Below are 13,474 nucleotides of genomic sequence, written 5' to 3'. Positions count from 1 at the left end.
TGTGGGCCCCTCTAAGCCAGGCACCATTCTGAGTAGGGAGCCGGAATTAACCCACGAAGGCTACACAAGAAAAGTACCGCTGCCACCTGCTCCATTTGCGGGCGAGGCAGGCAGAGCACAGAGGTGGCCCAGCCAGCAGCCCAGCGGTGCCAGGCAGGGGGTGCGGGGCTCAAAGCAGGGTGGCCTTGCTCAGCTCCCTGCCTCCAGCAGCAGGCGCTCAGGTCCTAGGAGAAGGTGGCCACCTCCATCCACTGGACAAGAGAAGGAAGAGACAGATTTGAGGCAGGGCTCCTGGCTGGGGAGGTGCCAGAGCCACCCGGCCCTCCATCCCAGGCTCACCTGTCTATGGGTCAGGCAGACAACCCCCTCGCCCCCATCCAGGTGCTGGCTGCAGTGGCCTGTGCAGAGAGGGGCAGTGTGAGTGCCCTCCCAACCACAAGACTCATCCTCACTGCGCCCACTGAGCCCAGGTTGGCACTTACGGAAGATGCAGGTGAGCTGGGCTGCGCAGGACACAAAGCGCTCAAAGTCCACGCGCAGCCGGCTGTCCCGGTAGCGGCTGGTGAGGGCCTGGGTCAGCTGGTTGTTGAGGTGGAAGCCTAGGGGGAGGCGCCGTGAGCCAGGGCAGCATTGCGCCCCACCCCACCATGCGAGGTTACCATGGCTGCCTGCCCTCTTCCTGCAGGTGGCCTGGGGTCAGATCTGGCACTGCGGCCGTAGGCTGCCCCCTCACTCCTCACAACAGCCCCAACTCACAGGGTTATGTGAAGGCGGAGTGACCTGTCACGTCATGTCTGGCACCTTCCATGTTGTATCCGTGTGTCTCTCTCTTCCTTTCCTTTCTTTGGTACTAGGGATTGAACCCAGGAGCATTCTACCTCTAAACTATACCCCCGTCCCTATTTTATTTTGAAACAGGGTCTCTCTCAATAAATTGCTAAGACTGGCCTCAAGCCTTTGATCCTCCAGACTCAGCCTCCTAAGTACCAGGATATTAGGCATGTGCCACTGTGCCCAGCTTATTGTTTCTTTAAACGGTGCGGGACTTTCTCCCTGCTGATGGGCACCAAAGAATACCTCCATGCAGCAAAGATATTTTTGTCCCATCTGATAAGCAATTGTTTCTTTGTGATTTACATTGAACGCCACATCTAAAGTTCACAAGTAATCTCTGCTGTAGAATGCTAACAGAGATCTTCAAAAGCCCCACCATGGTTCTCGACCCCCCCCCCCAGAGACTAAAGGTTGCCAGGTGGCCCCTCCCCCTCACCTCTGTCCCCGTGGCCAGATACACAAAATCCTTGGACAAGTTCACTGCCCCTTTACCCATTTAACAGATACATAGCGAGTGCGTTGTGGGCTGTTCTGTCTGGGAGACTGCCTCTTCCTGGCTGTGTGACCATCACGGGTCATGGCCCCCTGACATTCCTCCACCCTCAGGCACTGGGGCAGGGAGTGCTATGGCCAGGGCTGGGGGGAACCTGGCCAGATGGGGTGGCAGGCTCGGAGACAGGCCCAGCGTCTTCAGCTGCCTGACTGCCATTCCTGTTTGAACAGTTCTCAAGAGCACTTTGTAAGTTTTCTTTTGTAAGATTATTCCTGGCATGTGCCAGGCGTCAGCAGCAGTGAATGAATGAATGCAAACCTTTGATCTCTCTGTCCTCCGTCCTCATTCCCCTGCCTCTGCTCCTGGTTGTCTCAGACACCACACCATGGCTCCCAACCTACTCCTGACGCCATCTCTCCCTCCCCCGACTTGGCTTATCTTGTCTCACACATCCCTGGACACTGGCTATACGCGAGCCCCTCCCTCTTTACTCCCACTGGGCCACAATCACAGCCTCCGGTTCCCCTGGGCTTCCTCTACTGTGCGGTGGCACGTGGACCTGGTGTGCAGCTGGGGGAGCTCCAGCGCTGGCCCAGTCCACCTGCAAGGGCCCACAACATCCCCATGCGGGCACTTTTCTGACTTGCTTTGGAGCTCGGGAAGAGCCTCTCTCTCCAGCCCCATGTCCTGGTGAGGATATTGGGCTTTCACACCAAAGGGATGGCTTGTTCTGCCTCTCCGGGAAGCCCTCAACCTCCCGGTAGACGCTCCGGACCCTTCTTGGGAGGATCTGTGCCCCTCCTTCCCAGGGCCCAGGTCCCCGTCCACACCTGCAGCATTGAGCGCCAGCCTCAGCTCGTAGGAGTTCATGGTGCCTGAGGCATCTTCATCGAACTTGTCAAATGTGGCCTGGGAGAGGGGACATAGGTCAGTCCTCCCCAGGTCCCCCGAGAGGCTGGAAAGGCATCCCAAGCCCACGCCTGGCTCCCCTTAGGCCTCCTTCTCCTAGCCATGGCCAGGCCTGCAGCTCGCTTTTACCTGGGAATGGTAGGAGCTCCCCGCCCCAGGACCAGCCGATTCTACCCACAAAAGTGTGGGGGAGGGGCATTAAGTGGTGGCGAATGGCTGTCACTGGTATGGAACGCCTCCCGCCTCCCACCTCTTCTAGGGGATGGGGCAGCTACGTGTAGGCTCCTTGGAGGGGAGGTGACCTGGTGGGGGGTCACCCAGCCACAAAGGGGCTGAGCTAGGATTCAGAACCAGATGGAGGGGTAGGGGCATCCAAGCCAGGCTATTCCAAGTTGGCATCGGGTGGCCCCCTCGCCCTTGTTCTCTGGGCCTTGATGCACACAGGGTGTGTCTGGGAGACGCAGCCCTGCTGGGCCCCACCTTACCTGCCACACCAGGAGGCGGCCCCAGAGCTGCTGGAAGTTGTGCAGGGACAGACTTGGCCCGTGCTGTAAATGGGGGCATCCGGTCAAGGTGAAGTCGCCAGAAAGGGAAGGAGAGGCCTCAACACCCCCCCCGCCCCCAAGCACTGGCCCCGTACCCCAAAGCACCGCAGCAGCTGCTCACAGGTCCTGAGCCCGATCTCTCCAGGGGTCCTGGTGTTGGCCCTGGCTACAAGGGAAAAAAGCAATACAAAACAAAATGCCCTCGTGCTTCCTGTGTGCCGGCCATCACTGCAAGGGCTCTATAGACATAACTCCCCGAAGTAGGAAGAGAGCTGGGATTTGAATCCAGGCAGGGCATTTGGAGTCTGGGCTCACAGAAGCTACACACCCTGCTTCTCAGAGGACGGGGAGCTTGTGGAGAGCCAGGCACAGGACCCACCTCGGGACACATGCGGGGGTGCTGCCCTGCTTGACCCCTGGCATCACGGATTAACACGGGGCTCTGTGGGGTGTAGCTCTGGAAGGCCAACTCACCAGGCTCCAGGGCGATGCTTAATAAGGTCTGGAGCTGATAGGCATTGAGTTCTTCCTCCTAGGGAAAGCCACTGTGAGGCCAGTGGCTCATGAAGCCAGTCAAACTGCCCTGGGTCAGGCCCTGTGCTGGGCGGTGCTGGGGACGTGATAATGTCCTCTTAGGGCTCACGATGGGGGAAATGCCTGTCTCAGAGAGCAGGGCGGCACTGGGAGGGCGGTGCGAGTCCACAGTGGCGGGTGCAAGGCCAGCTGCCATGGAAGGGCACTTTGGAAGGAGGAGGCCTGGGCAAGGTGTGTGGGTGAAGGGACTGAGCTCAGGCCCCAGGCATGCAAGAGCTGTGGGCTTGTCCAGAAATGACGCTGGTGGGGTGTAATGTAAGCACAGGAAGAGGTGGGGCAGGGGCGGGACACCCCAGCCCTGGGCCCCTCCTCACCTCCCCAGACAGCTCCAGAAACAGCTGGGCCAAATCCACCTCCAGGGGCTTGTAGGGGACCTGTGGGGTAGGGGAGTTTAGTCCTGGCCCAAAGCTCTCTCCCCCTCGGTCGTGTCCCCTCCCAGAGCAGCCCCTCACCATGAGAGCCTCCAGGTCGGCGCTAATTACGTCGTCGATCTCCCTGAAAATGGCAGAGGCGAGATGAGGAGGGGGCTGTTCATACCACCCCTGGGCTGCAGGGCCCTGGGCGGGGCTGGGGGTCCCCAGGAGGGGCTGGGGGCTCACACGGCGGTGTGGCTGCGCTCGGAGAAGATGCGCAGCGTGAAGTCGGCCTCTTCCCCCTCGCGGGAGGCGCTGGGCACCACCAGGTAGTGGCCGGGGGGCAGGCGGCAGCGGCGGCTCACGTCGCGGCGGGCGCAGAAGACCGAGCGGTCGGCGCGCAGCAGCCGGGGCAGCAGCGCGCGGCTCCGCGGGGAGTCCCAGAGCCCCAGCAGCTGCGGGCGGGCGGCGTGATCACGAGCGCCCTCCCCACGGCCCTCCCGCCCGCCCGGCCGGCCGCCCCGCTGAGACCCACCTCCTCTGGAATCTGCAAGAAGAGCAGGGCGAGCTCAGGGACCCCTCCCTGCCCCTCCCACCGCACACCGCGCTCTTCCTTGGTCTGTCTGTCTGTCTGTCTGTCTATCTACTGGGGATCGAACCCAGGGGCATTCGACCCGCGAGCTATACTCCCAGCCCTTTCTGGGGTTTGTTCTTGTTTTGAAACAGGGCCTCTGTAGGTTGCTGAGTCTTGCTCATTGCTGGGCTGGCTGCCCACGAACCTGCAGCCCTCCTGTCTTAGCCCCTGCCGCCGACCCGCCCAGCCTGGACCCGGCGGAGCGCTCGGTCCGTCCCCTCCTGCCCTGACCCCAGCCTTTCTCCATCCTCCCCTCGCCCCCTGCTCCTGGGCTCCCGAGCCCCCCAGCTTGGCCAGGCCTCACCTGGAACACGTGGAAGCCCACGGTGAGGTAGGTGAGGCCCTTGGCCCGCAGACTCCGCCGGTTGCGCTGGATGAGCGACAGGAGCACCGTGCACTTGGGGAGGCGGCCCCTCCTGGCCGGCGCCCCCGCCCTTCTTTCCCCCCAGCCTCCCCAGGGCCCCTCCTCATCCTCCTCGTCCTCCTCGTCGTCGGGCTCGAGCAGCGTCAGCCGGAACTGGGGGTTGGTCCAGAAGGGTTCTAATGGAGGAGAAGGGGATGGGTTCCCGGCGGACCCCAGCCCCCACCCGCCCGCGCTCGGGCCCCCAGGCCTCACCGGCACCCGGCTGGCTCCCGCCGGAGTTGAAGCCGCGAACCCAGCGGCCTTGGAAGGTGTGGATGTGCCAGCCCCCGCCGGCGGGGCTGGGGCCCAGCACCTCGGGGCTCAGGGAGCAGATCTGCACGGTGTTGAAGTGGGCCAGGAAGTCCTGCAGCTCCATCCTGCGGGGGTGGGGGGCGGCCGGCCTCAGACCCCCACCCCTGGCCACAGGGGCACGCCCCAGCTCCTGAGCCTGAGCCACCCCAGCACAGAGCCCCAGCTCCCGCCCCAGGCCTCCAGATGTCTCTAAGAATTGACCCGCAAATGACCAAGAATCAGACACGCCCGCCACTACCGTGAAACTGCCTTTATTTACTTATTTGGTTCTGGAGATTGAACCCAGGGGTGTTTAACCTTCAAGTCACACACCCAGCCCTCTGGTTTTTTGTTTGTTTATTGTGGTGCTGGGGATCGAACCTAGGAGCACTCTTCCTCTGAACTACACACCCAACCCTATTTTTTATTCTTTTTGTCCTTTTGGACTGGGGATTGAACCTAGAGCTGCACACTTGCTGACAAGCACTTTGCCACTGAGCTACATCCCAGCCCTATTCTTTACTTATTATTATTATTTTGGTGGTACTGGGGTTCCTGGAAACCCTTCTACCTCCAGGCTACAGTCCTAGACCATATATATATATATATATATATATATATATATATATATATATATATAAAATTTTTTGTTTTTGTTTTTGTTTTGCAGGTCTGAGGATGGAACTCAGAGGCATTCGACCTCCGAGCTACACCCCCTGCCCAATATTTTCTTCTTTATTTTGAAACAGGGTCTCACTGAGTTGCAGAGGGCCTCACTAAGTAGCTGAGGTTGTCTGCGAACCGCAATCCTCTGGTCTCAGCCTCCCAAATGCTGGATTACAAGCGTGCGCCACCACGCCGTGCTGGAAACAGGGTCTCTTAAGCCAGCGCGGCTGGCTTCAAACCTGCGTGATCCTCCTGTCTCTGCCTCCCAAGCACAGGATTACGAGCTCCCGTGCGCCACCACACCCGGCTATTTTTATTTCTTGTAGTACTAGGGATGGAACTCAAGGGCATTCTATCTCCGAGCTACACCCCAGCCCTATTTTTTAGTCTTTATTTTGAAACAGGGTCTCACTGCGTTGCAAAGGGCCTTCTAAGTAGCCGAGGCCGTCCACAAACCACAATCCTCCTGTCTCAGCCTCCCACATGCTGGGATTACAAGCTTGCACCACTGCAGTTGGCCCTATTTATTTTTGAAACAGGGTTTCACTAAACTGCAGTGGGCCTTACTAAGTACCTGTAGCTGGCCAAGAACCTGTGATCTTCGTTTCAGCCTCCTAAGCACTGGAATTACAAGTATGTGCCACCATGCCTGGCCTGTTTTTAACTTTTTTTAGTACTGGGGATTGAACCCAGAGGCACTTCATCACCAGGTGAAACTCCCAGTCCCCCACCTTTTGTACTACGGATTGAACCCAGGGGCAGTCTACCTCCAAGCTCACGCCCTCAGTCCTCTTTTGTTTTTATTGTAAAACAAGGTCTCACTAGGTTGGTGAGAGTCTCACTAGTTGCTGAGGCGGTCCTGGAACCTACAATCCTCCTGTCTCAGCCTCCCAAGTACTAGGATTACAGGCATTCACCATCATGCGCCACATTCCCTTGGCTTTTTTATGTATTTATTTATTTTTATGTATTTATTATTTATTTCCTTACTAAGTTGCTGAGGCTGGCCTCAAATCTGTGATCCTAACCGGGCGTGGTGGCGCACGCTTGTAATCCCAACATTTGGGAGGCTGAGACAGGATGATCGCGGTTCTTGGCCAGCCTCAGCTACTTAGTGAGGCCCTTTGCAACTTAGTTAGACCCTGTTTCAAAATAAAAATATAAAAAATAGGGCTGGGGGTGTAAGCGCGGAAGTAGAATGCCCCTTGGGGTTCCATCCCCAGTACTGCAAAAAAACAAAACAAAACAAAGAAACCCTATGATTCTCCTATCTCAGCCTCTCAAGTACTAGGATTACAGCTATGCGTCACCCACCGGGCTCCCCATCCCCTTTCAACCCTCCAGGAACTCTTATGCCTTACTACTGTTCTATTACTTTTTCCTTAATTTATTTATTTTTATTTTTAATTATTTATTTATTTTGGTGGTACTGGGGTTTCTGGAAGCCCTTCTACCTCCGGGCTACACTCCCAGACCTATTTTTATGTTTTTATTTGGAAACAGGGTCTCCTAAGCCAGCGCGCACGGCTGGCTTCGAACCTGCGCGATCCTCCTGTCTCTGCCTCCCAAGTGCGGGGATTACAAGCGTGCGCCACCACGCCCGGCTCTACTTTTTCCTTAATTTAAAAAAAAATAGAATTTTCCCACCAAATTACTGCTGATATGGACGTTTTTTCCCTAGTAGGACCCATCCCCACAAACATCCCCCTGTCCCCTCTCACCCTGTCCCTGAGTCCCCAGCCCAGCGGCCCTCCCAGAGGCAGAGCCGGGTCCTGAGAACTCACCAGAACTCGCCGTCCTCCTTCTTTACCAGCAGAGCATCTCGCCACTCGGTGGGCAGGGCCTCCCAGCGCGGGCAGCTGGAGAGATGGGTGTGAGGGGCCGGCAGGCGAGGACGCCCCCCACCCTGCCCCAGCCCCATTCCACCTGTCGCTCCAGGGCCCGGTCCACTCCACGCGGCCCCACGGGTTCCGCAGCCGCAGCAGCCGCACCTTGGTGAAGCCCAGGGACACCTGCGGGCAGCGTTCAGTGGGGTGGTGCCCGGACACCCCCCCAGCCTCACCAGCCCGGCTGGGGACGGCTCACCTTGTGTGTGCCTGTGACAGAATACGCGTGTCCCTTCACCAGGCCCTCTTCTGTACGGTACTCGCCTCGATCGCTCTGGTTATGGACGGGGATGGAGAGTCTGCAGTGGGCACCGGAGGGCAGCTGCCCCTTCCAGCCCCCGACCGCTGCCAGCAAAGCAGGAGTCAGCCAAGGCACAGGCTCAGCGCCACGAGGAGGAGAGGAACAGGGAGAACGGAAGATGGAAACCAGAGACCAAGCTAAACAGAAGCGGTGGCGCACACCTGTGATCCCAGCACTTGGGAGGCCGAGACAGGAGGATGCAGATTCTCGAAGCTAGCCTCAGCAACTTAGTGAGGCTCTCAGTAATTTAGCAAGACCCTGTTTCAAAATAAAAAAAGGCTAGAGGTGTAGCTCAGAGGTAGAAGGCCCCTGGGTTCAATCCCCAATAGCGCAAGGAAAAAAAGAATCAGTTTCTCAGCCGGGTGTACTTCCAAGGACTTACCAGTACTTGCAAGGCTGAGACAGGTGGATCGCAGGTTCAAGACCAGCCTCAACAATTTAGCGAGACTCTCAGCAACTCAGTGAAACCCTGTTTTTATTTATTTATTTATTTATTTATTTATTTATCCATTTATTTATTTATTTATTGCGGGTCTGGGGATGGGACCCAGGAGCATTTGACCTCCGAGCTACGCCCTCTGCCCTATTTTTTATTCTTTACTTTGAAACCGGGTCTCATTAAGTTGCGGTGGGCCTCACTAAGTAGCTGAGGCTGTCCGCAAACCGCGATCCTCCTGTCTCTGCCTCCGAAATGCTGGGATTACAAGCGTGCGCCACCACGTGCGGCTGAAACCCTGTTTTAAGGCAAAAAATAACCCAGACATGGTGGGACACACTGGGGGGCTGAGACAGGAGGGTCACAGGTTCACGGCCAGCCTCAGCTACTTAGTGAGGCCCACCGCAACTTAGTGAGACCCTATTTCCAAATAAAGAATAAAAAATCAGGCTGGGTGTGTAGCTTGGAGGTAGACTCCCCTGGGCTCAATCTCCAGTACAAAAAAAAAAAAATCAGTAACTCCATAGAGGATTGGACAAGTGGATGAGAAACTGGGTGGGACCTTTAGTCAGTGAGTTGTGCATGATAAGGTCACATCGGAACACATGGCTTAGGCTAAGCCCAGGACCATCAACCCTGGGACTTTTGCTGAAATTCTCAAAAATAGGTGCTCTTTATTATAACCTCCCCCCCGCCCTTGGCGGTGAGACGTACCTGCAGCTGTGGGCCCTCCTTTGTACCCTGATGAGAAATACTGTCTGAGAATGAGACCGATCCAGCCCCGGCATAGAAAAACACATTTGGAGTAACTTATTTCCAAGTTACTCTACTGCACCTCCAATGCAGTGCTTTCTGTCTCTTTCTTTCTGCCTTTGTAATAATAAAATTGCTTAAGCTTAAAAAAAAAAAAAGAAAAGAAAAACACATTTACGGCCAGGCACAGTGGCTATAATCCCAGTACTTTTGAGACTGAGAAAGGAGGATTGCAGGTTTGAGGCCAGCCTCACTTAGCAACACTTGTATTAAAAAAAAAAAAATAATAGCCGAGCGTGGTGACGCACTCTTGTAATCCCAGCATTCGGGATTACAGCCTCAGCTACTTAGTGAGGCCCTCTGCAATTTAGTGAGACCCTGTTTCAAAATAAAAGAACAAAAAAATGGGGCAGGGGGTGTACCTCGGAGGTCAAATGCCCCTGGGTTCCATCCCCAAACTCGCAATAAAAATAAATAAATAAATAAAAACAAATAACAAATAAAAAGGGCTGGAGGTGTAGCTTGGAGTTGGAACACCCCTGGTTCAATCTCTAGTTTGAAAAAAGAGAAAGGAAGAAAGGAAAGAAGGAGAGGAAGAAAGAAAGAAAAGAAAAACACATCAATAACATCCTCTGAGCACCTGGATGGGGCTGTGCCTGAATCGTCTGGCATCATGAGCAGACCAATTTCTGTGTAATTTGCCTGGTTTGATTTGTGAGAGAGGAGAAGCCCATAGCAGAAGCTGAGAGGCAAAGGACACAGTGAGCTGCCCTCCCCCGCATCCCCGATGGCTCTGGTTCCGAAGCGGGTCCCTGAGAGGCAAACTCTCACCAGGGCAGTGGCGCCCACAAGGGACTCCTTGGCCAGGGCGTGGCGGAGGGCAGAGAAGAGGCCGGGCATGTCCTGCCTCAGGTAGACCACCTCACCCACACCACCTGTGAAGTCCACGAAAGCCTCGTTCATGTGACCGCCCCTCATCACCTCGTAGGAGCCATGGAGCCTGTGGGAGCGGGGGTGGGGGTCTGAGGCACAGAAAGTATCTTAGGACCCCCTCATGGGTTAGGAGCCTCTATTTCAGGGCGGGGGACTCCCAAGGGATTATCCCTAAAATTTTTAGCCTCTTGAGATCGGGGACTATGGAAACCCAGACACCTAGGGTCTCTAGGATTGCGGAACTGTGCGGTGTGGGGTCCTGCGCCAGATTGCAGGAGCCCTGGCCCTTCCTCTGACACGTAGTCTCTGGGAGGGGCCTGCTTTGTGGGTTTTTTTTTTTTTTTTTTTTTTTTTTTTTTTTTTTTTGGTGGTACTGGGGTTCCCGGAAGCCCTTCTACCTCTGGGCTACACTCCCAGACCTATCTTTTATATTTTTATTTGGAAACAGGGTCTCTTAAGCCAGCGTGGTTGGCTTCGAACCTGCGCGATCCTCCTGTCTCCGCCTCCCAAGCGCGGGGATTACAAGCGTGCGCCACCACGCCCGGCGGGGACCCCGCTTTGGAGGTGAGTCCTCTGGGGCTTGTCAGGCATTTTGGAGTCTTGGGATGGGGAAAAAGAATTGAGGGTCCCAGGGATTACACCCAGCACTTTTGGGGTGCTTTGGATATCTCCATAGACTAGGGGCAATGCTCTGAGATAACAGGGCCACACGGGGATAAACGTTAGGTCTGGTGAGTCTAGGGTCTGATGTCTGAGATTTCGGGGTCCTTGGGGGTGATGGGTGACTGGCAGGTTTCAGGAATGTGTTGTGTGCGATGTGGAGGGAGGTGTCTGACTTGGAGATCCTCAGGGGATGCTGTGATATCAGTTCGGGACCCTCAGTGGGATCTGAGGGTCCTAGAGGTTGCGGGGACTCTGGGGACCCCAGGTGGCTTGGGCCTTCTGCTGGGTCTTGGGGTGCAGCGGTGGGGGCATTGGGGTTCTCACTTGGCATAGGCCTTTTCCAGGAGCGGAGCCCAGAACTCATTCCGCTGATCCGAGCGCACGAACATCAGCTTCCCCTCGCGCACGGGCAGTCTGTCGTCCACCACAACGTCCACCCAGCGGCCGAACTGCCAAATCTGGGGGAGGGGACCCCAGACTCAGACTCTGCTGCCCCAACCCCAGAGTCCAAGAATCACTGTCCCCCCACGGGGGAAACTGAGGCACGGGCAGAGGATCTCAGCTCTACCTGGAAGTGGAAGACACCCACGTAGCCATGTTGAAAACCCTGTCCAGGGGGAACCACCCGGCACAGCAGCCGGGGGTACAGAGTGAGGGAGGCGGCGGCGGCGAGGAACCAGCAGTTACCTGGAGGAAAGGCTGGACTGGGTGAGGAGAGATGGGGGGGGACATGGGGCCCCGGGGCCAGGGCTCCACGGCGGCGTCCCAGCCATGGTGCCAGGGTCTGGAGGCTGGGGATGGCCCAGGGGTCTCACCCAAGCTTCCCTGACACACGTCTGTGCGGCTCATGTCTTCACAGATGAACCGGGGCTCTTCGCAGAACTCCTGGGGGTGAGAGGGAGTCCAGCCTCAGCCCCCGCCTGCCCTCCTTTGCACCAGGGTAATGAGGGCCTCCAGCCTGTGACAGGCCTGGGGACAGGTGGGCAGGGGCCTGGCTTTTCCCTGAAACCCAGATGCCCATGCCTGCTCTGAGCCAGGCCCACAGTGGCCTCCTGCCTCAGATCCAGGGGGTCCAGGCCCCAGCCCACATCTCTAGACCCAGGACTCCAGGTCCCAGCTCTCCTCCCTCAGGCCCAGGGCTCCAGGCCCAGCTTTCCTCCCTCAGACTCGGGGATCCAGACCTCAGCCCTCCTCCCTCAGACCCGGGGGTCCAGCCCCAGCCCTCCTCCCTCAGACCCGAGGGTCCAGGCCCAGCCCTCCTCCTTCAGACCCAGGGGTCCAGCCCCAGCCCTCCTCCCTCAGACCCGAGGGTCCAGGCCTAGCCTCCTCCCTTAGACCCAGGTTCCAGCCCCAGCCCTCCTCCCTCAGACCCAAGGGTCCAAGCCCAGCCCTCCTCCCCCAGACCCGGGGGTTCAGGCCCAGCCCTCCTCCCTCAGACCCGAGGGTCCAGGCCCAACCCTCCTCCCTCAGACCTGAGGGTCCAGACCTCAGCCCTCCTTCCTCAGACCCGGGGGTCCAGGCCCCAGCCCTCCTCCCTCAGACCCGGGGGTCCGGGCCCAGCCCTCCTCCCTCAGACCCGAGGGTCCAGACCTCAGCCCTCCTTCCTCAGACCAGATGGTCCAGGCCCAGCCCTCCTCCTTCTGACCCAGGGGTCCAGGTCCAGCCCTCCTCCCTCAGACCCGAGGGTCCAGGCCCAGCCCTCCTCCCTCAGACCTGAGGGTCCAGACCTCAGCCCTCCTTCCTCAGACCCGGGGGTCCAGGCCCCAGCCCTCCTCCCTCAGACCCGGGGGTCTGGGCCCAGCCCTCCTCCCTCAGACCCGAGGGTCCAGACCTCAGCTCTCCTTCCTCAGACCAGATGGTCCAGGCCCAGCCCTCCTCCTTCTGACCCAGGGGTCCAGGTCCAGCCCTCCTCCCTCAGACCCAGGCTCCAGCCCCAGCCCTCCTCCCCCAGCCCCAGGCTCCAGCCCCAACCACACTTTACATGGGGCCTCTTCCATTCCACCCCTTTGGCCTTCTCCGAGTCGGGTCCCAGCTTGTCATAGCCCAGGGCGTCAGGGCCAGCAGGGAAGTAAGGGTCGCGGAACAGGATCCCCGCATCCAAACAGGCCGCTCGGATTGCCTCATATCTCTGGCCCCGAAAGGGCTGTGGGTCCGCAGCTCCAGGGCCCTCGTCCTCCTCCACCAGCTGGATGGTGACCCTCCTGCCGCCGCCGCTTGCCATCTGGACACTCTGGGCTCAGAACTGGCCCCAGGCCCTTTAACCTCCTGAGTCACGGGGCAGGGCCTCCCTCCATCCAAGCCCTGTTGGGGGTCTTTAGGCAGCAGGAGCCTTCCCTCGTTAATATTAATTGATGGTTTGGGGTGCCAGGGAGCAGGGACGCCTCTTCAGTGGTTTCCTGCCCGGGGTGTGGGCCCTTCAGTTGTGGCCAGGACTGGAGCTTAATAGGCTTGGCAGCAGGAGGAGAGGTGGGCAGAGCAGAGGAAGGACTGGTCGCCGCTGTGGGAGTGCCAAGAAGGAGGTCAGTGTGGGGGTGCCTGCTGGGCCTGGGAGGCCGTGAGGACAGGGCTGGGGAGGGAGGCGTGCCGAGCTCTGCCTGTCTCTCCACTGACTGCTGGTCTCTGTCGCTCCTCTCCGCCTCGACCCCCGTGTCTCCCTCTCCGTCTCCCTACTCTGCTGCCTTTCTTGGGTTTTGTCTCTGACTCTTTCTGCCGGGTCCTTTCCCTTTGTGTCTGTCTGTCTGTCTGTTGTCTGTGTGCCCTCTGAGCCTCTCCATCTTTCT

At 57.9% G+C, this 13,474-nt stretch overlaps 1 protein-coding gene across 1 annotated transcript; it reads right to left on the bottom strand.

Annotated features, from left to right (window-relative positions):
• Positions 1–224: 224 nt before the first annotated feature.
• Positions 225–12,915, bottom strand: CAPN12 (calpain 12; the record flags this gene model as incomplete). Its single annotated transcript, XM_080702756.1, has 21 exons — positions 225–251; positions 340–398; positions 483–599; positions 2,158–2,236; positions 2,722–2,784; positions 2,877–2,947; positions 3,256–3,313; positions 3,690–3,749; positions 3,828–3,870; positions 3,975–4,183; positions 4,264–4,275; positions 4,667–4,902; positions 4,979–5,142; positions 7,507–7,581; positions 7,649–7,734; positions 7,808–7,882; positions 9,930–10,098; positions 11,019–11,152; positions 11,263–11,381; positions 11,510–11,579; positions 12,676–12,915. The coding sequence occupies 21 exons, from the start codon at positions 12,913–12,915 to the stop codon at positions 225–227; spliced, it is 2,166 nt and encodes a 721-aa protein (XP_080558882.1).
• Between the last annotated feature and the right edge of the window lie 559 nt (positions 12,916–13,474).

Source organism: Muscardinus avellanarius, assembly GCF_963383645.1.
Source record: "Muscardinus avellanarius genome assembly, chromosome: 10".
Taxonomy (NCBI): Eukaryota; Metazoa; Chordata; class Mammalia; order Rodentia; family Gliridae; genus Muscardinus; species Muscardinus avellanarius.
Note: the sequence above shows the minus strand (reverse complement) of the source record. Positions and strands in the feature narration are given on the sequence as shown.